The 23,734-nt window shown below is 39.5% G+C and overlaps 2 protein-coding genes across 4 annotated transcripts; both read left to right on the forward strand.

Annotated features, from left to right (window-relative positions):
- Positions 1-998: 998 nt before the first annotated feature.
- Positions 999-6,817, forward strand: LOC122992451 (cell surface A33 antigen-like). Its single transcript, XM_044366244.1, has 7 exons — positions 999-1,221; positions 1,586-1,740; positions 3,030-3,240; positions 3,399-3,563; positions 3,672-3,788; positions 4,529-4,652; positions 4,798-6,817. Exons 1-7 carry the CDS (start codon positions 1,167-1,169, stop codon positions 5,564-5,566), a joined length of 1,596 nt encoding a protein of 531 aa, XP_044222179.1. The 5' UTR covers positions 999-1,166; the 3' UTR covers positions 5,567-6,817.
- A 681-nt stretch (positions 6,818-7,498) lies between these two features.
- On the forward strand, positions 7,499-22,718 carry ildr2 (immunoglobulin-like domain containing receptor 2). 3 transcript variants are annotated; one of them, XM_044366441.1, is made up of 10 exons: positions 7,499-7,694; positions 11,081-11,410; positions 12,419-12,538; positions 15,470-15,526; positions 16,628-16,774; positions 16,885-17,046; positions 17,356-17,469; positions 18,730-18,943; positions 20,172-20,829; positions 22,025-22,718. In XM_044366441.1, exons 1-10 carry the CDS (start codon positions 7,655-7,657, stop codon positions 22,058-22,060), a joined length of 1,878 nt encoding a protein of 625 aa, XP_044222376.1. In that variant the 5' UTR covers positions 7,499-7,654; the 3' UTR covers positions 22,061-22,718. The 3 variants fall into 3 exon arrangements, with proteins under 3 accessions (XP_044222376.1, XP_044222377.1, XP_044222378.1); XM_044366442.1 differs by lacking the exon at positions 15,470-15,526; XM_044366443.1 differs by lacking the exon at positions 17,356-17,469 and having other exon boundaries at positions 7,500-7,694.
- Positions 22,719-23,734: the final 1,016 nt, after the last annotated feature.

The following is a 23,734-nucleotide window of genomic DNA, read 5'->3' on the forward strand; positions in this document are numbered from 1 at the left end:
GTGTTTACTGAATTAAAAAAAAAGACTAATTAAGAACAATATTATTAGTGTTGTGGAGATAATTCATTATTTTGTCACTAACACTTTTGAGTCGATCTGTTATGTAGGATATTAGCAATAATCAATAAATAGAAGTAGTATGACCCTTTTAGAGATGCAAAGATGCAGAATCTTGGTTCCCTCTCACATCAGTTGGGTAAACATTATGCTCAAACAATGAGTGACTGAATACTTCAAGACAGCTGACCTGACCCCACTAAGGATTGCATCATTGTCCTCAGTCGAGTCTAAATCTGCAACCCGGGCCACTGAATGAGCACACTGTCTTGTTATCAAGGTCACATCTCTCCTAATACACAGCCAGTGTCGCAATTCACAAACAGCAAACTTTCAATGCCAAACCATCAGATGGAGGTCCAGGTTCAATTCACACTTCCTGCCTTTCACATCAGTGCAACAGTTCTAAATGAGAGACCACAGCAGCAAGTTAAAACAACAGGGTCAAAGGCCATTAACGTATTCAACTGCATTTATGATCTTTTTATATGCTATCATAAATGAACAGACCAGCTGTAATCTGGTCTGTATTGATTACGTACAACTTCATTGTCAGTCCAATACTGCAGCCTGCAGGTCAAATTGAGCACAACACCAGCTATGGATATACAATATAAAGCACAAATACAACTTTCTATAAAGGTCAAAATCTATTGAACTGTCGAGCAAAACAATGAAATAAATGTAGTCACTGACTGGGATCAGTAAAATGATTTTTTGGGGGGAGGAATTGTTTTTTTTTTTTTATCTACATTTCATACTTTGCTGTGCTGCAGTCATCTAACTATATAGATGAATATTTAAATGATCTATCTATCTATCTATCTATCTATCTGTGTCATGTTGTATATTTAAGTCCTGTTGGTTGTACAGCCCCTCTTTATTACATTCAACTCTAATGGTCAGGTTTAAAGTGGATGATGAAGCAATGATTGGCAGTCTGGTGACATGTGACCTGTAGCCGTTGACTTATTACCTGGAAGAGTCAACTTCTCCATAACTGGGAGTTCACCGTGAAGGTTAGGCGGACTCTTGGTCTGAGACAGACAGCATCTATTTCAGATCGTTCTTTTTCATTTCTTTTTTATTCTGATTTGTATCTTCTTTTAATGATGGCAACAAAGACGCAACTTGGATGGCAAAAACTGTTTCTGATACTCACAGGTAAGCTTTATACTTGTATTCTCTCTCTTTAATATCATAAACTACCACACCTTTGTGGCATTATCACCAACATATGTTAATCATTAATCCAATCCTTTGCTACTAAACCGGAAGAAGATTACTGAAAAGAGACCTGTGGGTGAAACCTGTTTATTATATATTTGCCTGGAAAGAAACATACTTAAAAATCTATATTTAAGTTTTATATAACATAAACATAATATAGGTTGAGTTGGTCAGATTAAATCATATCTACTATGGTCTGTCCTCCAATAACACATTATAAAAGTAGATGTCATAAATACATCACTATTACTGAGAAACAGATTGATTATCAGTTATCATGTATTTCGTTTTATTTCAGTGCTGCCCTGCTGCAGGAGTTTGGAGGTTAATATTCCAAAACAACAATATGAGGTCGCAAGAGGACGCGATATTAATATAACCTGCTCCTTCAAACCAGCCAAACCAACCATCGACTTCTTCATCGTCACATGGGAATATTTAGATGGGTCAGCGGTAAGAAGTTAAACTGGCTTCCTGCATAAATTGTGGTTGTAACATCGTCTTAGTAGCACATTGTGAGGAGCTGCTTAAAGGGGAACTATCAGCCTGTGAACACACACACACACTTACACACATATATGTATATTTATATCTATGTATATATATAATGTCTTCTGTGGCTTTGTCAAGTCTGAGAGAAAAGAAACCTGATGACGTCACCAAAGTAACCTCAGCTTGAAGTTGGAAACAAATTTATAACAGAAAGTAAAACTGAAGACACAGTGTGTGAATGACGTGGCTACTAGCCAGACAGGGAAGGTCTCCCAAAAGATATGCAATCAGAAGTGTAGCATTCTTGGATTTCTCTCTTTTTATTAAATAATTATACCAAAAACAACATTCTCCTCAGAAAGTGTTAATAATATATAATATTCTCATATCATGACTATGGTTGTGTCACATTTTGAAATGGACAATGATCCACTCGACTGTATATAAGAATACTTGTTTCAGTCAAAAGAAAGACGATGTCCTGTGCTTTCATTGAATGTGATACTTGATAAGTTCCAAACTAAACGTACGGAAACACACACACATATAGTGGCAATGACCTTTGTCCCGTGGATGACAAAGAAGTGAATAAGCCTCTTGCACATACTCCACTTGTACATGTTACATGGTACTGAGACAGAGAAATTATGCTATATTTTTCAGGTAGGACTATACACTAAACACTTTTGTATTATATTATTTTTTAATTTGATAAATTGTCATGATAATTTGTACACAAAATAATTCATTAAAGAGAAGGTATCGCAGCAACAATGTGGCAAAACTGGACATTAGGGCTGCAACTAACGATTTTTCTCATTATAATATCAATTATTTTCTCAAGATTTGATTAATAGTTTAGTCAAATCAGATAATAGTGAAAAATGCTTGTATAATTTCCCAAATTATTATCAGTTTACAACTAGTTTATAAAACAGAAAAAAGCAGAAAATCCTCACATTTGAGAGTTTGGTACTTTTGCTTAAAAAACATTTATCAATTATCAAAATGGTTGCTGATTAATTTTCTGTTGACCAACTAATAGATCAATCGACAACTATAAACTGAAATCAATACATCTTACTCTTATTTAGCATACATTATACCACCTATTGTCAATTTTATTTACAGTATATATATATAATGTCATGACTTGTGGCATGGTATTGATATAAATATAAAGTATTATATCAATATCATTATTAGTGCAGGTGTCTTTGAATAAAACTTGTTTATGTATATTTCTCTAGAAATCAGTGGCCACATACTATTCATCAGTCAATCGAATTGACATCTCGCCTAATTATGAAGGCAGAGCCTTTTTGGAGATTGACAACTATGTCAGCACACTCCGCTTAACAAAGGTGACCATGCAGGACAACCGTGAATTCCAATGCAGTGTCAAGATCCCTGGTGATGATGAGGGAATAACAGCTGCCACCACTTCCCTTTTGGTCCTGGGTGAGAATGAACAACTCACATGTTTTATGTTTATTATTTGTCTATCTAACCATTCAAATGTCGTCTCCATGGTGATGTAAAACCAATACTGCATTTTGTTTTTACAATTTTCTTGTAATAAAGTGATTCTAACTGTTATAGTCTTTGTTTTATTGCAGAACCTCCCTCTAAGCCCATCTGCGGGATTCAGGGAAAAGCAGAGTATTTTCAAAACATCACCCTCACCTGCATGTCTGAGCAAGGATCCCCAAAACCCATCTATAAATGGAACACCTACAGTGTCCAAAACATACAAAGACCACTTCCACCAAAGACACTTGAAAGTATGCTTTTCAACCATCCATATGTTTCTTTGAAGCACATATCTTTGTTGGATTGGGTTCTCCTTTTGCCAGTGTTTATGTAAAGAATGACAAAATGTTTTGTTACAGGCAATGGAGATCTATCATTATTCAATATTTCAAGAGAGACATCTGGGTTCTTCGTTTGCACGTCAACAAATCGAATGGGTTCTGCCAGCTGCAACATAACCTTAGCTGTGATGCCTGGTGAGTGTCTTAACATGATTTACCTCTCACCTCTAAGTGATAGAGAGAATTGCCGCCCAACTCTGCTGTCCCCATCAGCTCCTTTGAGCTTTTGAGCCTCATTTAATTCATGTGGTTCTGGTAGTCCACTCTCTTCCATCTTTCCAGCAGCAACTCAGTGTACACTATCACAACAGAATGGTAGACAAAGTTAGCAACTAGCTGGTGAACCTGGAGGAGCATTTAGCTGCTAAAAAGCTTCGGCCGAATTATTTTTCTTAGGAGATGGTGCTGACCAAAACAGAGCTAGAAGTAGAGTGAATATTGGATGTACCTGTATCAGGTGGTGAGAAACACGATATGAATGCTAATGTTTGTGTCTGCTTTTAGTAGGCTAATCCCTCCCCCAAGCAGCAGTTGTCCAATCCTTGCTGAGCAACCATAACTAGCCACAACTTCAACTCTTTGAATGTGGAGGACAGTGCATTGTGTAACATTGAAGAAATCCTCACCATACCAGTGTGGAGATTGCATGTTGTGTAACAATGACCAAGATCTTTAGATCATTAGCTCATTTTGAAAAAAAAAATGTAATCATTCTCACCCAAAACATATTTTTCCAATACAAAATAGTTGCATATGAGTGTAATTTGTAGAAAAGGCTCAGATATTTCAGATACACAAATGGCGAAGCTGTAAACACTGGCCTCAGCCTTGCAAGTATAGTGAGAAAACATCATGTTTTTCTTCTTTCTATCCAGGCAGCATGAACATGGGGTCTACTGCAGGTATAATTGTAGGAATCCTCGCAGGTTTACTGGCTGTAGGGATTCTCATCTTCTGTTGCTGCCGGAAAAAGGGCAACAAAGACAAGTACGCTGAAGGGTACGTATTGTGTCCTGTATGTTTCTGCCACTGTAAACACAACAATTATTAGTGTATTGATTGTTAGTATCTAAGTGATGTTTACAAGTGCAGACCTCACCATTTACTCTTTCTGTTGTGTATTTTATCCCTGGTTGTCTGTTAGTTCCCCTGGAGATGTGCAGTTTTATGACAGAGGCACTTCTGAAGCTGGAGAGCAGTACCAGGATGACATGGTCACCAGTGAAACAAAGCAACAGGTTTACCAGTATGAAGACAAAGACGTTCCTCAGAACAGTTACAGTGCAGGAACAGCTGGACATAAGTTTGATGATGACCAACACAGTTATTACAGTGGTAAAGAAAAACATGAGGGTAAGGGCAGTGATATTGACGCTCAACGTTACCAGGACGACCAGCATGATCACTATCGTGGCAGTCGCAACCACCTTGACGATAAACGTGATCGTTACGGCGGCAGTCGTGATCATCTGGATGATCAGCGTGATCGTTATGGAGGAAGTCGCGACCGCCTTGAGGATAAACGTGATCGTTACGGGGGCAGTCGTGATCGTCTTGATGATCAGCGTGATCGTTATGGGGGCAGTCGTGATCGCCTTGATGATCAGCGTGATCATTACAGGGGCAGTCGTGATCGCCTTGACGATCAGCGTGATCGTTACGGGGGCAGTCGTGATCGTCTTGACGATCAGCGTGATCATTATGGAGGAAGTCGCGACCGCCTTGAGGATAAACGTGATCGTTACGGGGGCAGTCGTGATCGCCTTGATGACCAGCGTGATCGTTACGGGGGCAGTCGTGATCGCCTTGATGATCAGCGTGATCGTTACGGGGGCAGTCGTGATCGCCTTGACGATCAGCGTGATCGTTACAGGGGCAGTCGCGATCACCTTGACAACTGCAGCAATCGTTAACGTGGCAGCTGCAATCTCCTCAATTACACTTAAAATCAATACAGAAACTGATATCAATAACTTTGTGTTACTGAATGCTCTTTTAATGCCCTAAAAATCTTTTTTTCTTGTTTGGATCCACTTAATTGGGTTCATGGCTCAGTGCCTCGTCATACCAGACACATTACAAAATAGGTGGTGCTGAAAGCTTTGTGACATAGTGACTATTTATGGGGCCAGTTGCCTGCGAGTCCACTAACTGATTAGGCTGAAGTGAATAGATTTTGGTCCAAATATATGCTTTGGCAAAACCAAATCAACTTCTGACCCTGTTCAAAATGTCACTATACACCAATATTTAATTGAACAACAAGCCTGACCTGAATAGAAAAGTAGGACTTGTATTGTTAAAAAAAGTAATGTTGGTGTAATGTTTTGATGTCCTGTCATATGAGGATAAATAAATGAGGTGGTGAATGATACCATGATGACACAAAGTAGAGGGGCATGTCCTTTGAGTTCATTTTTCTCTGTATTGGAACAGTCCTTTGTAGTCTAGTAGTTTAACAAATGGCCATTACATAAAATGTACTGTCTGCCAATAGGTTAATCAAAAACAAAAAAAATATATGGCGGTTTGATTCCTGGCTCCTCTAGTCTGCATGTTGAAGTGTCCTTGGGCAAGATACTGAACCCCAAATTGCCACCGATGGTTGTGACATCAGCGTATAAATGATTAGTTTCCTCTGATAGGCAGGTTGGCACCTTGCATGGCAGCGCCTGCCAGCATATGAATGTGTGTAAATGGGTGAATGTGACACGTAGTGTAAAAGAGCTTTGAGTGGTCGGAAGACTAGAAAGGTGCTATACAAGTACACTCCATATAGCTTTTACCATTTACATCACACAGAGTCTGTCCACAGCTGACTGGGAGTGTCAGTCAAACCTGGTTGAATAAGAATATGCTTGCGTTCTGGTAACTCGCTGATCCATGAAGAAAGTTGAGGTGTCAACATAGCCAACTGTATATAGCATGTGTACTTCATACTGATTTAATGATTTAACCTGCATGATCAAATAGACTCTACTACAACTACCTGAGTTAGATTTACAATTTTTTTAATCTTTTAAAACATTTGTGTGGTACATCTTTTCTACAGCTTAATGCCATATTTGCTTTAATTTGTTATTTCTTTATTTTGGTGTTAGGTAATAAGGAGTTAAATTTTGCCTAAAAGTGATCATTTGTATTTTTGTGTTTTTTAAAAAAATATTTTTGTGTGTGTGTTTTATATAGCAACAATAAAATCGAGTTCAATGAAGAAAATGGGTCAAATGTTGCCGTTTGTGTGAAGTAACATTCCTCAAAACTCACTGCCAAGTCTGACCTGATTTTACAAACAAGCTGCCCCCCTCTCTCCTGCACACACACACACACACACACACACACACACACACACACATACACACATTGACCTATGTCACTTTTGGGGATATTATATACACTTACATTCATTTCCTGTGGACTTACCCTAACTCTGACTATGACCACTGACCCCAAAATCAGCTTTCTGTCAGCTTTTGTCCCCAGTTGGACAAGCCGTCCCCAAATAACTGGTCTGAAATATGTCCCCGAAAGTAGCCTATGACAGACAGACAGACACACACACACACACACACACACACACAGAGAGAGAGAGAGAGAGAGAGAGAGATATCTCTACTGCCGCTACACTCGCTGCAGATTTTAAAAAATACCCTGCTGCTTATACACTAAAGGGACACCTCCACCAGCTCTGCTACATACTGTGTTTAGTATCCTGAGTAGCACAGGAAGGTGTCAGTCTTTCGGAGCAGTATTGTGTGTGTGTGTGTGTGTGTGTGTGTGTGTGTGTGTGTGTGTGTGTGTGTGCGTGTGCGTGCGTGTGTGTGTGTGTGTGTGTGTGTGTGTGTGTGTGTGTGTGTGCTGAACTCACCTCTGCATGAAGTGGTACAGTCCCGTTAGTCGCAGTCTGGGTCCTGTTGGTAGCAGCAGCAGCAGCAGTCGGCGGGCAACGAGGATGACAAACATGCGGATAAACTGCTCATTCCTGTAAAACGGACTATATCATGAACTTTTACCGGTGGGCTGTTTTAGTGGGAGCGCTGGGTGAGTCTGAATATCTTTCAATACAAGCTAAAATGTATTTGCTGCATCAGCGCAACAGGTTGATCCAATGCAAACTGAACTGCCTATCCAAGGCAGCTATGCGGCTTCGGGCTATTTGTATAGGCTATAAAACACTTGATAAGGTGCTTTTTTATTGTATAATTTATTTGGGTGAATTAAGTGAGATAGATGACTCATTATATTAATGGTATGCCCCATTTTTAATGAATTACTGACATATCAGGGGGTTTATGGGACAAGGCTAATAATCCTTCCGGTATTTATTATGTCCTTTATGTAATATTGTATAATATTTTGTTGATTTTACTTTAAAGTGTATTTTATCTCTTCAGATATGTTAATAATATACCCTATACTGTCTGTACAGTACACCATAGTTAAGTTAATTGTAGGGTGTATTTTGGAGTACAATGTTTAATGGTAGTGCTGTATTTTACACAGTGGGCCTGTATACTCAAAGCTGCAAGGATTAGTCTATTAATCAATTTATCTGCAACTTTTTTGATAAGCAATTTCTCCTTTTAGTCATTTTTCAAGCAGAGAATGTAAAACATTCCCAAGACTCTCAAATGTGATGGTTTGATGTTGTCATTTGTCATTTATAACACTAAACTGAATATCTTTGAGTTTTTGTCTGTTGGCCGAATAAAACAAGCTATTTGAACACATCATTTTGGGCAGTGAGAAATTATATCAGGCATTTTTCACTGTTGTCTGACATTTTATTGACAAAATGATTAATCAGTCACGAAAATAAGTGGCATGTTCAATATAGTACACAAGTTGCTCCAAATTTGCAAGTAAGTATCTCCAAGTGCACATCAGTGTTTCTTTAAGGTTTGAAATCTGCCTGTGGTGGTACATCTGTTAGTAATATACCCCCATAACAGAAATATTCACTTTTCACACATTTTCTTGTGAAATTGTAGTGATATCCTTTATCAAACAAGGAGATTATATTCAGTCTTATCAGTGTGGGTTTTTTGTTGGTCTAATGAGTCAATGTGAAGGAATGCACAACACAGTAAAGACAGGAAATGTGACAGCTTTGGAGAGGAAAAGTCCGACCGTGTTCAGGAAACATGCAGCAAAGCGCTGACCTGGAATACATTTGTTACCAAGCACACACACACACACACACACACACACACACACACACACACACACACACACACACATATACACACATTAGTTAAAATGTAATCTAATGCTGAAGGGAGGCCTGTAGTCTGCATGCAGGTGGTGGGAGAGTCAATCTGCTGTCTCTCTAACCTGTTCATTAGCCTACAGTGAGTCACACCTGATGTAAACGGCATGTAAACAATAATTAACCATCACTTTGAAATGATGCATCCAGAGGTTTCTGTATTCGTTTATCCGAACCTCCTCTCACCTCAAAGTGATTGCATTCATGGAGCAACGGTTTGGTTTAAATCTCTAGCAGTTAATTGGTCAGTTCACACCCAGCTGGACCAGGCCTGATACGCCCATTGGTTGGGAGTGTGTGAAACCCCCCCCCCTCCCTCCCTCAGCTCCTCAAGTGGGACAGAGGCGAGGGGGGGATTTGCAGCCCTAACAATGGACTGGTCCATGAAAAAAAGAAACAAAGGGAAGACCAGAGTTCTTTCGTGGGAGGAATTTAGGAGCTTGGTCACCCCTCCTCCTGTGCTCCTGTCCTGTAAAAACAAATTTGGCTTAATCACCACCATCATTCTCAGAAACGTGCAGTGCAATGTGTAGTTTCACAACAGCTGAACACCTGATGATACTCATATGACTGCAGGAGACAAACTTCATCTAGGTTTTACTTCATCAATCCTTAATACACTAGTTTGAACCTCAGAGTGATGCAGTATGGAGGCTAATATCAGAAGAAAACACATCAATTTAAGATAAATGCAGGGTGTATGCTCCTCTTATTGGTCTGAAGGAGAGGCAGGCTGGTGGATTTGCTTTTGTTTTGACTTCCTGTCTTCTGGGAAATGTTTGGAGCAAGTTCCTGCCCGCCCCACCCTAACCTAATATGACAAGCTGTACAGCAGAAAGCACCCACGAGCGTCCGACTGCTCCATCCCCTCCCCTCTGTGATGACAACCCCCTGCCTCCTCACAGGCCTCCCCAACCCCCCACACACACTGGAATTTAACCCCCCTGACCCCGGTACCAAGCAAGAGAGGAGCCGTACACACACACACACATACACACATCTAATCTCTGTTCCCCTCTTCCCTCCTGTTTTGATATTACACTAAATATCTCCCAGGTGTAGTCCCCCGCACTCATGAATCATCCACACACAAAGAAGAGAAGCAGCTGTTTCTTCAGGAGTAAAGTTGTCATCGGCCTCCTTTTCCTGTCTTTAAACTGTTTTTGTCTTCACTCAGTTGCCAGTTTATTAGGTTCACCAAGATCAAACTATTGCAGTCTAATACAACAGTCATGCAACATTGTAGCCACCACATTTACATCAATTAGGGTAGACTTCGTTTTAATATAACACATTTAGGGCTGTCAATTTTTTTCTTGATTAATCGTTATGTCTCTAAAATGTCAGAAATATTACTAAACCCAAAGATAATCTGTTTACTGTCATTTATGACAAAGAGAGCATTAAATCATCACATTTGTTAAACTGAAACCAGCAAATATTTGGCATTTTTGATTTTAAAAAAAAGACTAGAATGATTATTCACTTATAAAAATAGTTGCCACTTAATTTTCTGTCTATTGAGTAATTGATTAATCTGCTAATTGTTGCAGCTCTAAACACATTACAATTCAACAGCACTACAGTTTCAACAAAAGCTGAACATTATAACCTGCATTAGTTTTAGCTAGGGGGACCTAATGAACTGAGAACAGACAATTAATTGCTATTTTGATTATCAATGAATTGTTTACGTTATTTATCAAGTAAATATGCCAAATATCTGCTGGTTCCAGCTGTTTTTCACTGTTCTATATTGTTGTATATTGAACATCTTTTGGTTTTCATTTTTTGCACAAAAAATGCAATTCGAAGACATCACCTTGGGCTCTGGAAAATAATTTTCCACATTTTACAATTAATGAAAGATCAAAACATTAATCAACATATTTATGGTTAGTAGAAATAATCATTAACTGCAGCCCTACATATAGTATATTTTGCCATCTGATGGTCATCCTCTTGGGAGAAACACTCGTCTTTGGGGTGTAAAATGAACATGATACTATCGCTGTTTGAAGTTGGCTGCACACATTTTTATCTCACAGTAACATTCACATGACTTTGAATAGTCAAATCATGTGTCATGGAAATACAAAAAAGTCCAACACATCCCTTATTCACATGTTCTGTCTCTATTTCTTTATGTGTGTGTCAGTCTGTGTGTGTGATGGTGTGCACGTCTCAGTGCGGGAGAAGCAACGGTTTGCGATGCTCTTCCAGTCTGTGGTCCTCCCGTGTCAGTACCAGACGGCCTCCACCCAGACCCCAGTGGTGCAGTGGTGGTACAAGTCCTACTGTCGAGACCGCACCCGAGAGTCCTTCACCCTACCGGAGAGTCTGGGCGTCCAGGCCTCCGACCTGGGCGCCACGTCCCACCTGGAGTGCTCCGACAGCAGCCGTACAGTTCATGTTGTGGCCTCGGCACAGGGAGCCTCCATGACGCTGGCTGAGCACTACAAAGGCAGAGACATTGCCATCATAAACAGTAATGTGATGATTTTTATCCTCTTTGAAAAAGTGATGAATTGAGGGGAAATAGTTACCGCAGCTGTTTGACTACTGTACACTTAGATTCATCTCCAAACAGGAATCAGAGCTGACTGTGCTTTGTATTTCCTGTTCTCTAAATAAACCTCTTTTGTCTTTGTCTCACAATAGTGTAAGCACACGTGATCACGATCTCCTTTCTCTCACTCCTATTTATCTATGTTCTCCTTTTAAACCTCAAGCCTTATCGAGACAAAACACCCGTCTTCTATCCAAAAGTGTCAACAATGGGCTCCTGCCGTCATTAAATACAGTAACAAGAGTGATCCACTAACATGATAAAGGAATACATGTTGGTAATCTCTATGTTAATTAAGATTAGGATTTCTTGTTATTCACATGTAAACATTGTGTATTTAGTTTTGTCTGTTTTACTAAAGCTTCTATATCTAAGTGACAAGTGAGAAATGATTTAAGTCATTTTTTAAAGCCTCTTAGATGGGAAGATTTTCTGATTTTCTCTTTTATACATCATTGTGAATTGAACACCTTGGTGTTTTGAACTGTCGGTTCGGACAATACAAGCAATTTGAAGACATCAGCTTGTGCTCTGGTACAACAGTGATGACAATTTATAAACCAAAAAAATCATCAATCAACCTAAAAGATAATCTGCGGGTTAAACAATAAGGAAAACATTTCTTACTCACAGCCCCGATTAGGTGTTACACAGAGCAAAATGTTAAATTACAGATGCATGCATACATGAATACACATTAATGTAGTTACTTTTGTAAAGCCCTGTTAAAATTGTATCAACATAAACATCAAAGCATCAGACCATAATTTACCAGATGGTGTTTGTAATTATTATTTCATCTTGTAGCGAGTATAGTTCAAATTCTCAAAGTGATTCTCTCATAAACTGACTGCTGCTTTATGAACCTGATCATTAGCGCTCTCACCTGCTACAGTCCTATTAATCTGGTTTCTTGTCTCCATGCAGAAGCGGACCTGCGGATCGGGCAGCTGCAGTGGGGAGACAGTGGAGTGTACTTCTGTAAAGTCGTCGTCGCTGACGATCTGGAGGGGAAGAATGAGGCCCAGCTGGAGTTACTGGTGCTCGGTATGGCCACACTTCATTTCAGTCAAAGTAGTGACATAAAGACTCAAACAAAGAAACTTTGAGCCTGATCATGATCAGCTGTTTACAGTTTCCTTTATGTTTATTTGTATGTTAAAGCTCAGTGCAGTTTCTTTCAATATGCTGTTTGTAAAGGTTTTCAGAAATACCCTTTTTGTTGCTTTTGCGTTCCAAAGTGTCCATGAAACAGCTTCCATGGAGACGACCAAATGGTGTTTTCCTCTTTACATGGTCCTGATCCTCCATGACAGACTCTATTGTTTAGCCAACCGTACACTAAAGAGAGCTGACGTGGCCGTCTGGTACATCTTAAGTCAGTTAGACACTTTGTCAGGGTTGTGTGGCTCATGAGACTGTACAGGATCATATTGTATGTTTGTGTGTGATCATGTTATATTTGTTCCCTGGGGAGTGTTTGTTGTTCATGATTATGCACGGCTGCCAAAACCTGCGATGAACAGCTAATATTAAAGTGTTAAAGGTCAAAGATTCGTATGTATGTCTTGAAGTAATTGTCCATTCGTTTGGGAGAAATTGTGGAGACTATTGTTGCCAAAAACGTAAGCCACTCCTTAAGCTGTTACCATGGCAACATGCTTTTTCAGAGGAGCATGTTAAGGGTTGCTGTAGACATGAGACAAGAGAGAGACACAGAAAAGGGCAGAAACAAGGCTTAACTCTGACTTGAACATAAAATGATCGTTACCAAAAATGTTTTTTTCTGCTGTAAGTTTGACCTGATGTGCATAAACATTAAAGTCTGCTCATTACATACATCCCTCCTGAACTGAGCACTAATCTTATTATAATCAGCTTACAGGAGAGAAGAGCAGGGGCATTAACTTGTGTGAATAACAAGATAGACTGAGTTTTTGGCATAGGACTTTTTTTTTTTTTTTTAACTTTGCTACATTGCAACTACAGAGGTAGAATTAGAAAGTGTGTATCTGGCCCTGACATGGCTCTGAGATACACTAACTTCAATTGTAAAGAAATACTTTGATATTTTGGGATACACTTGTTAGGTGAGAAGATTGATACCACTTTCAGGAGAGGAGAGTGTCTACAATCTTCTCACCTAACACTCAGCAAGAAAGTGCGTAAGTGTATCCCAAAATGTCAAAGTATTCCTTTAAGCAATAAGTTGTGATGTTTCTTCTTTCACCATCTCCTGAATTTCTGGTATCATTTTTCATTTTGGATACATTTTTCCTCCAATGTTCACTCCCTTTGCTTTCCCTTTTGCCCTGCAAAATCTTCTCCTGTACTCCCTCCATTCCTTAGTTTTTGCTCTGCCATGTTCTCCCTGCATCGTTCACTGCCTCCCTCCCTCTCAGAGCTGCATAGCTCCTGAGCTTTCTCAGGTTACTCTGCGTTACAGAGCTTCATGGTATGTAGATGACTGTGCCAGGTCAGTGGAGCAAGATTACTTTTTTGATCAGGAAGGAATGGTACACTGTTTTTTCCCCGCTCCATAGTAACAGTCTACTCAGCACACCCTGGAGCCATGACTGGCAGTAGTCTATTGCTGTAGTCAGACAGAGGCAGGTCTTTGCAGTAATCATAGTCATTTGCCACTTCACAATTAATCCAGTAAAAACATGTACTACTGCAGTTGTGTCTCAGCTCCAGTTCACCTGTTGCTGTCTGAATCAAGGCCATTACTTTCTCTTTTCCGTATTTTACAGTTTGCCAACTGTATAAAATTTGACCTGTTTTGACCTGTTAATCTTGTATATGAAGCACAAAAGAGGCATTGTTTCACAATGATACAATTTGTGGGGCCTTTTTTTTTTGATGAGCTCCCATGGTAAATTGTTGTCCTTAATTGTGATGTGCCCCAGTTTCCAAAACCCCCTCTTTGTATTCTCACACTGCCTCTCTTGCCACATCTCTATATATTTGTGTGTCTGTTTGCATGTAGCATGTGTGGATTGGCATCTGCATTAATTGATTTGTGTGCAGGTTTAACACCATCAAAGAGGCACATGTGTAGTGTGCATCACAGAAACATAGCACGGCTAACCTCCTGATAAAAATAGATTCAAAGTCAGATGAGTTTGGGTTTTGAACTCTGAACTCTGGCGTACATGACTTATGTTTATGGTCATAGGTTAGTATTTCTGAAAGCACTCCCTAGGAAACTCTATGGCATCATATTTTAGTAGCATGACCTCTGAACACTAAAACATGTCAGTGATTCATGTGATAACTAGACAAGTCTACAGCCATGAGGCAACATGAGGCTGCACTGGCAGAGCAGAGCTTTGAATCAAATGGTCTGCTAAGTATGCAAACATGCTCAAAGCTGACAATGCTAACATGCTGATGTTTAGCACATATAAACTTCAGTTTATGTTCACCATCTTCTTGTTAGCCTGTTAGCATGCTAACTTTTAGTTATTGTAATTCATCCTGGGGGGAACATGAGTCTCTGTAGCAACCTGATGGTGGCGCTAGACTTAAAGCCAAAGGAACACCAAGATCATGAGGGCGAATCTTCTACGCTCCATCTGTACTAAATTTTACAGCAGTCCATTGAATAGTTGTTGAGATATTTCAGTCCAGACCAAAGTGGTGGACCAATGATGAACCAACATTACCATTCCAAGCCACTAGCGTGGCTAAAAAATGTGTTCATTCATCTTAACATATGACAGCATGTATGATGCATAATTGTTAAAGTTATGCAGACAGATATATTTAATATACATTAATTAAACATTAATGTTTCATTACTGTATGTTTGCCAATGTTGATGGTGTAAAAAGTTTGTCTCTTTGAGATTCCTTAATTAGTGCATGACCATCAATCAACCACTCTGCTACCAGATTTTCTAATTTGCCTGATCTTTTTTCTCTTGCTTCCTGCTTCCTCTGCCGGCCTTCACCTATGCTCTCCGTCTCTCTGCAGGCAAGACAGGTCAGCCGGACGATATCCTACCTGAGTTTGATGTGGAGTTTATGCCAGGTACGGCACCTCACCTGCACTTTTAACTAATTTCCTGGCATCTTCTGGCTTCTCTAATGCCTCCTAATGTTTTATTCTCACTGACCAATCAAAACTCTCTTTGACTAACAAATTTACACTGAAATAAACATCAGAAGGAGAGAAAAAAAACCCAAAACAAAACAAGCTGCCAACCCAGTCAGAGGAGCATGTAACTCGATATGAATAAAACACACAGCCAGTTGGTTAATGAGGCCTCATAAAGCAAAAATCACAGACTCTCAGTTTTTATCCTTCACCTCTGCTTATGATTTAAATTCCACAGGGGATATATGTTGACTCAGCGAGGGGGTTTGAGTGGGTTTTGCTTTTGGGCACACCCTGAGGAAGTGTGTTGTTAGGGTGTAGATGCTTTAGAGATGTGATGTGGGATAAGAGTCAGTTCCCTCGAGTTTGCCTGAAGTTTCCTATTATAGTGCTTTGTGTTCTTTGGATGCACCACTGGAGGAAGAACAGAAACATCAGCATGATTTTAAAGGAACATTGCGGTTTATTACACCTTGGGTCTTTTTTTGTCTTCTCTGGCCATTTAAAGGTTGTAAACAAGCTAGTAGTTTAGTCAGATTAGCTAAACCACTTCATTTGAAGTTAAAACCGAAAGTGAGCGCACCGGAAATGTCTGGAAATACCTTATCACACAGAAAACATGTGCACACAACTACGGCAAGTACATTAGGTCAAAGCTGAACTGGATGTTTCCTATTGACAGTTTGGGTAACAAATTTACTATTCACCTTTATTTTCTCTTCCAAATCAAGTTTGGCTAATCTGGCTGTTTGCGTAAAACCTTTTTTTAGCAATTTTTTCAATATTCCCAGATCTCTATAATTAACTTAACTATTATCACTAATATGAATAGTAGCCAAAGCTATAAAATCAAGACTCAAATTGTACATTGTAATCTTTTTTCATGACATGCAGAGAGTGTTTCTGCTTTTGTCTTATTTTTAAGAGCACATTTGTTGATATTGTTCCGTTAAACTGATTTTATTCCTCTTGTGAGGGCAGCTGGGACAGAGCACTTTATCTTTTACTATAAGTCTTTAACTGTCTGTATTGCAGAATGGGCGTTTGTGGGTTCTGTAGTCCTGGGTAGTATCTTGTTCATGTTGCTGCTGGGGATCTGCTGGTGCCAGTGTTGCCCTCATTCCTGCTGCTGCTACGTCCGCTGCTGCTGCTGTCCTGATACCTGCTGCTGTCCACGACACTGTGAGTAACACGAACAACTACACGATTTCCTTTAACATACCTTCTCAGTATCAACTCAACAGCAATCCCTCTGCATGGAAGGTTTAGAGTTTTGTTGTTCTCCTGTGCAGTATACGAGGCAGGGAAGATGGCAAAGAGTACCCAGCCCGCTCAGATGCCTGTGTATCCCTACTACATTCCCGGGGTCCCCGCTGTGGTTCCTCTTGCCCCTTCATCGCATGTGGAACCAAAGATTGCCACTATCCCTTCATTGGAAAATAACCTGGCTAGAGGTGAGTGGAAACAACACAGTTTGTAAGTTGCAGAGATGTCAGAAAGCTCTGTAACAGCCTTATTTCCTTTCAAAAACACTGACTCGACTAACTCTCATTTCATCTGTCATCTCTCACCTTCAGAAATTACATAAATGTCTGTTACTCGTGCATGTTTGCTATATGCATGTTTGTTCTTTTCATCTGGTGTTAATATGTTTGTTTGATTTGTATGAATGTGCATTACACACTCAAGCGTATATGTGTGTGCAATCTTTGCATGATGATGTCCCTGTGAGTGCATGTGTGTGTGTGTGTCCATATCCACAGTGCGCAGTGGTTATCGACTGAAACCCAGTCAAGACCAGGACTCAATGAAAGTTCTGTACTACATAGAGAAGGAGTTGGCTCAGTTTCCCTCTGCCAAGATGGCTGCACTGAAACGTAAGCCTGCACAGATTAGGCCAGTTTCTGCAATCTGTGTGTGAGAGTGTAACAGTGCGTATGTGATTGTGTCTGGTCTAAGTGTTCCTGTTTTATGTGCATGGTTTGTGTACATGAAGTAGCGCTAGTTTCCATCTAATCCTTACATTAATTTCATAACATCTAACTGTCCTCACTGAGATGAGAAAAAGACATCTCTCTGTTTCAAAAGGAAAGTTATTATGTAAAGTCCATTATATTCTATATTAGGACATCTCAGAGTGTATTATCATGCGGATGCTATGGCCACTTGCAAAGGAAAAAAATTTGTTTGTTGTCAATTTAACTCGTGTTCAGGTTTGTTTCACCGGTGAAAGTTCAATGGTGTTGCAGTTACCTGCAGTTTTCATAATTAGTCTGCAAACTAATTTAAAACTGTTGAACTATGTTTGAGGTGTTCTGATATACAAAAGTACTTTGTCTTGTATACATTTAAAGCATAACGCTCAGTACTTTACTGCCTTGTCTGTGGCTCTCACACCTGAGTCCATTGGTTTCTACTGAAGATGTAAACCTTAAAAAATGTGTCACAAATGTATAGTTATTTTTTTTTTAAAAGGCTGAGTAATTTCCTTAAACAAGTGGCCACTGTGGTTTTAATTAAACATTACTCAAACGGGAGTAAATAATGTATTTGTTGGGGACTATTTTCAGTGGCGGATTAATACACATTTTGTGCCGTTGTGAATATTTATGGCAGGAGGATGGTGTATATGGGATTAAGTTAAAATACAGTGCCTATGTTCTTATAAATGAAGGGACATAACGTGTTGGTGTGTTTTTTATTAGTGTAGTAGTGTTGTTAGTTGGATCAATACATTGTTGGTTTTGGTCTTTGTCGACAATAAGAAATATATAGAATATCACACCAGTCTTATTCTTTAAATTATGTTGTGACAGTAGTGGGAAGTGCTTTTTTGCTTAGAATATAATTTTCTGTCAGCTATAATAAGTACTCCTGGTTATACAGCCCTCATCATCACAAACCAGAGATTAGGTGATGTACAGTGTGTCCTATGCTCTCATCCCAAGCACCTAGTACTTTTAGCCGACCACATCTTTCTGTTAAATGTTCAGTTGCATCATTTCACAGTTATAGCTGTGTAATTTATGAAAGATTTAGATTTTAAATGCTGAAATTAAAACAAATCAAACAAAGAAATAAAGTGAAATTTGTATATTCAGTCTATGGTCTCTACAGTGATGTGTCTGTCCCAACAGCCAGTAGCCTATCAGAGCTGAGTTCCCTTCATGATGGAGGGAATACAGTAGGAGGGAATAATTTCAGACACACATATCAGACCGTCCAGATGAAGGCACTGCCGTCCATCCCAGACCTTGATGACCAATCGGTGCTCAGAGTGGCTCCACCCACCCAGAGCCGCAGGTACAGACGGGACAGAGGCAACCACTCAGATGATGAACTAGACAGAAGGTAATTTGTATAATTAATCTTCTGATTATTTTCTCAGGAAATCATTACATTGTTTTTTTTCTGTTAAATGTCAGAAAATGCCCGTTATAATTTATCAAAGCCGCATTCAGTTTACCTTCATATATGCCAGAAAAATCTTTTTCATTTCACATTTGATACACCATAATCAGAAAATATTTGACATTGTTGATTGAAAAATTGTAATTTTTCAATCAACAAAGCTATTTATATTCAAAAGCCATTAATTGATCATTAAAATAGTTGCTGATTAAGTTTCTGTCAATTAACAAGCACTGTTTGATGAACTACCCCCAAAAAATAATTGTCCAATCACAGCTTAGCAGGCCTGTCAAGCTTTGGATTTCTCCACATGTTGAAACTGTGTGCATGGGGCTGTAGTAAGAGTGTTACTCTGCAGAGTTTTGGAGGGTCTTTCTTAGCCTTTCCGTTACCAAAAACACAAGAGAAAAGTAAGAAATTGATTAAAAAGTGTGTTTATCTGCTGTAACTATCTAACTACCTGCAGTAGTTACTGGACATTAATTTCAAGGCCAAGGAGCACATCAATAGCTAACAAAATTAGTTTGTGGGGTTACAGGTTACCTTTAATAAAAGCTCAGTTCATGATAGGACATCCTCTGTCCCCTCTATGTGGAAACCAAATTAGTAGCTCTGCCCTTTATTGGATTTGGGGAATTTTATCCAGTATGCCAGCCAGCGTTATCTGAGATAGCTAACCGAGATATTTTCCATACACAATGGTTCATTCTCATCCTAAAAGCATTTTCTCTTGTAACATAAAAGTAAAAAATTGTGTTTGAAAGTACAAACAAAAGTATGTAAGCTAAGCAGGTGAAGAGGGTTATGTAAAAAAGAACTAACAGTCGGATCTTACATTTTTCTGTATCACACTCATGCTTTTTAGCTAAATTGACGGTTGCTGGCTAGAAATGCTTTTGTCTCTGTGTGAAATCAAGGAGCCATTGTTTCAGAAATTAGAGAAAATGTCGATGCTAAATCAGTATAAATTGCACGTGTGCCGAAAGAAAGCTTGACAGGTGTAGCAATAGTAACTAAGGGGGGCGGTAAATTGGGTAATCAACTAATTGTATCAGCTTTAGTTTCAGAGTTACGAGTGTGGTCTGAATTTCACATTATTTCCAGCATAAGCTTTGCAGGAAGATATCAGAAACATGTAAACTGTCGCTGTGTGCTCTCCCTGCTGTAGGTGGAACCCTCGCTCAGAGCACCTACAGAGAAAGACCCTGAGCAGGAGAGGGCGGACCGGCTCCCTGGACGAGCTGGAGGAGTTTGCTCAGTCTTATGGTTCCCGTAGCCGTCGGGCTGAGCCTCCAGACCGATCCTATGACCGAGATTACAGCCCGCCAAGGCGTTTCTATAGAGATGAAGATGATGGCTGGGGCCGTCGCAGCCCCTCACCTTTACCACAGAAGAGAAGGGACACATGGGACAGTGATCGTCCCCCTCGCTTGCCCCAAAGCAGAGGCTATGATGATACCTTCCTCAATAGTGTACTGCAGAGTAAGGCGAGGGGACGGGGAGGTGCTGGGAGGGTGGACGAGGACAGTGACACTCCCTCCAAAGGCAGCTCCAGAGGCAAGGGCAGCGATAGTTACTACAGCCGGTCGCCAAGCAACCGTCCAGAAGAAGAGGATCCTTTGCCTCCGTACTCTGAGCTGGAAGCAGAGCGGTACCGCAGGGCTGACCCAAACACAGACCGGTACCGCACTGTAGAACCTCCTAGAACAGAGCGATATAGGACCACTGAACCAACCACGAGGCCTTTCTCTTACACCCGCCCTCACCAGGGGATGTCCCATACGCTACAGGGGGGCAGGGAGGAGAGGGATAGGAGCCGAAACCTGGTGAGTTACTTGTAGCGGGGAAAAGGACCTTCTTTCTCTCCAGCAGGTGATATTCTATATTTTCTCTTATTGTCAACAAATCCCATTAATACACTCAGTCATTTTCTCATAGACTTCCATACAATCTGACTTCTTTTTGAAGCCAGTGGAGTCGCCCCTTTCTGGCCATTAGAAAGACCCAGACCCACTTTTCAGACCCAGAGCTACCTGCTTGGTGTATCCAAAGCCTGATAAGCTTATTCCTCTGTGGCATAGATCTACATTGTTGTCCCAGAACTATTAAAAACACATCAGTGAGCCATGAGTGACATGTTCCTTCATTATGAACATGCGCACTTTTGAGTCAATCCCAAACACACTGCCATGCTGCTGTAAACACCAAATGTGTATTAATCCACAGCTGAAAATAGTCCCCAACAAATCCACTATTTACTCCGGTTTGTGTAACATTTGTTAAAAACCACAGTGCCCAGATGTTAAAGGAGACTTTTTAAAAAATAAAACTATGGAGTGTCCTGGTGGTTACAGGTTTACACTGTTCCTGGTTTGAGTCCAGCTGGGACATCCCTCCTCTATCTCTCCCCTTATTTCCTGTCAGCGCTTTTCTGAATTCTATCTAATGAAGGCAAAAGTCTGCCCAAAAAAAGAAACTACATATTTATGTCTTAAGTGGCTGAGTATAAAGTATTAAAGGGCAGGTTATCATGAGATTTGTTGACAGTCAAAAAAACATAGAATAATGGCAACCTGTTGGTTTATATTTGCAAAGGTTTTACAGTATTTGTACATATATATGTCTATTGGACACTGTACATCAAGATTTGTGGTCTCACACTGAATCCTTATAATTTACATCTTACATGACTTTATCTTAGTAGCTGTAACATTTATTACATTTGGAATAAATAAAAGCAATTGCATATGTGCATTTACCTCAGATATGTATATTCTGATCATACTTATAACCATAACAGTGTTGCATCTGCTTACTCTCTGGTTTCTTAAATATTCAAAAAATGTGTAATTTTCTCTATGAAATCACTATAACAGTCACTGCTACTAACAGGACTTGCGCTGCATGATATCTCTGAATCATAATCAAGCTTTGATGACTTAGGCGCCACGCTGCACTAACCTAGCATGGGCATGAATGCAAAGTCTCTAATGCGTGGCTCTTGGTGTATTTCTTTAACAGAGCACAGCACTGAGCAGGGACACTCTCATAGTGTGACAAGGTTTCCCAGCCTCGGCCTGCACAGCACAGCACTGCCAGTCCGTTCGTTCAAACCGTCCTGTTGCTATGCAGGAGGGACTAACTGTTCTGCCATCAGCCATATGAAGTCTGGCTCATCTCACTGAAATAACTGCACCGAAAAAAAACAACAGTGGTGGGAAAATACTGAGATGTGAATGTGCACAAATCAGTCGTTTCTGTTACTACGGGACGATTTATGGTTGTGTGCATGTTTTCTCTTGTGTGCATTACTTATACCTGTGGAATCATGCATGTGTAGTCCATAAATGGTCTGTGTGTGTGTGTGTGTGTGTGTGTGTGTGTGTGTGTGTGTGCGTGTGTGTGTGCACCAGTTTTACTTGTTGAGCATGATGAGTTGAGTAAGTGGACTTACTTTTATCAGTGCCAAGATGTTTTTTACTATCTGCCAACTACAGAATTCTTATGTAACACTGAGCAGGAACCATAGTCTTATTATTTTTCTACAAACTTCATATTTCTCACTCAGTACTCTGCAACTCAGGTTCACTTTATATTTGTCTGTTGTTGATATTGTACTGTATGATATTGTACTGTACCTTGAATTTGTTCTGCAGATTTTATTTGCACTGCTTAAGTAGCTTACTCTTTGAATAAATAAAACTTTGAAGTCTTACATCAGTGTATTTTTATTATCACAGAGAGAGAAGATACATACAGCATAATAACATGAATAAAAAGTTTTGAGCTTTTATGCAGTCTGCAAGGACTCGTGATCAATTTGGTAAAAAAAAAAAAAAAAAAAAAACATAAAAAAAACATATCGATATTTGTCACGTTGCAGAGCAGACCTCTGTGTCTCAAAACAATTGGAGGACAAGTATTAACTGAGAACATGTCACAGTAGATTTCACATGCATTGACAAAAAGGTAAAAACTACATCATTTTAGTACATCTTCATCTGGGAATATGTACACATCAAACTATTTACAATGTTAACAACATGAAACAACTAAAATTAAAACTGAAATTTATAATTACACAAACAATTTGAAATAAAAGAGGAAAAGGACCGACAACAAAAGTTACAACAATACAATATAAAACAATGCGTAAATAACAAAGATTGAGATTTAGGCTAACGCTATACAGCTTATTGCACCTACGCTTTTTAATACATAAGTCAAAAAGTAAAATTAGACAGATGTTTACACTATGCTGCCCATTTTTATATTTGCCCCTTTAACCTACACATTTTTTGTTCCGCATTACAGGTGTCATAAATCCCCCCCTTTAACATCAATACAATTATTTTTTATATTAGTCCTGATTCTATGTTTCCTGAATATGCACATTTCTCTCAAGGCACATTGGCATTTTTTGATTTAAATCCCCCTTAATTCAAAGATGTTTTTTTCTTCTTGTTACTTCCGTCAGATGTTTGAGCTTCACTGTGCAGAATGATGTATGAGCAGAGTTTGACACTTAAAGGCTGTTTTCACATTCATCTGCTGAAAGTGGAAGTTTCTCTGTGCTTAAATCTGAGTTTAAGATAATTTTGTGACATCACAACTATTTTGAAGCCAATCATGGTCCAGTATTCAATTTACACAAGTGTGAAGTGGAAACTTGAAACCTCTAGTGCACAAACACTGAGAATGGACTTAATAGTGAAGGCCTTGTGCCCCACA

The sequence above is a fragment of the Thunnus albacares genome, chromosome 11, assembly GCF_914725855.1.
Source record: "Thunnus albacares chromosome 11, fThuAlb1.1, whole genome shotgun sequence".
NCBI classification, from domain to species: domain Eukaryota; kingdom Metazoa; phylum Chordata; class Actinopteri; order Scombriformes; family Scombridae; genus Thunnus; species Thunnus albacares.

Coding starts and splice junctions, on each gene's coding strand:
- LOC122992451 (XM_044366244.1), top strand. CDS start 1,167: ATGATGGCAACAAAGACGCAACTTGGATGGCAAAAACTGTTTCTGATA. Junction 3,789..4,528: donor AACCTTAGCTGTGATGCCTG/GTGAGTGTCTTA, acceptor CTTTCTATCCAG/GCAGCATGAACATGGGGTCT. Junction 4,653..4,797: donor AAAGACAAGTACGCTGAAGG/GTACGTATTGTG, acceptor GTTGTCTGTTAG/TTCCCCTGGAGATGTGCAGT.
- ildr2 (XM_044366441.1), top strand. CDS start 7,655: ATGAACTTTTACCGGTGGGCTGTTTTAGTGGGAGCGCTGG. Junction 11,411..12,418: donor AGACATTGCCATCATAAACA/GTAATGTGATGA, acceptor GTCTCCATGCAG/AAGCGGACCTGCGGATCGGG. Junction 20,830..22,024: donor GGGATAGGAGCCGAAACCTG/GTGAGTTACTTG, acceptor TTTCTTTAACAG/AGCACAGCACTGAGCAGGGA.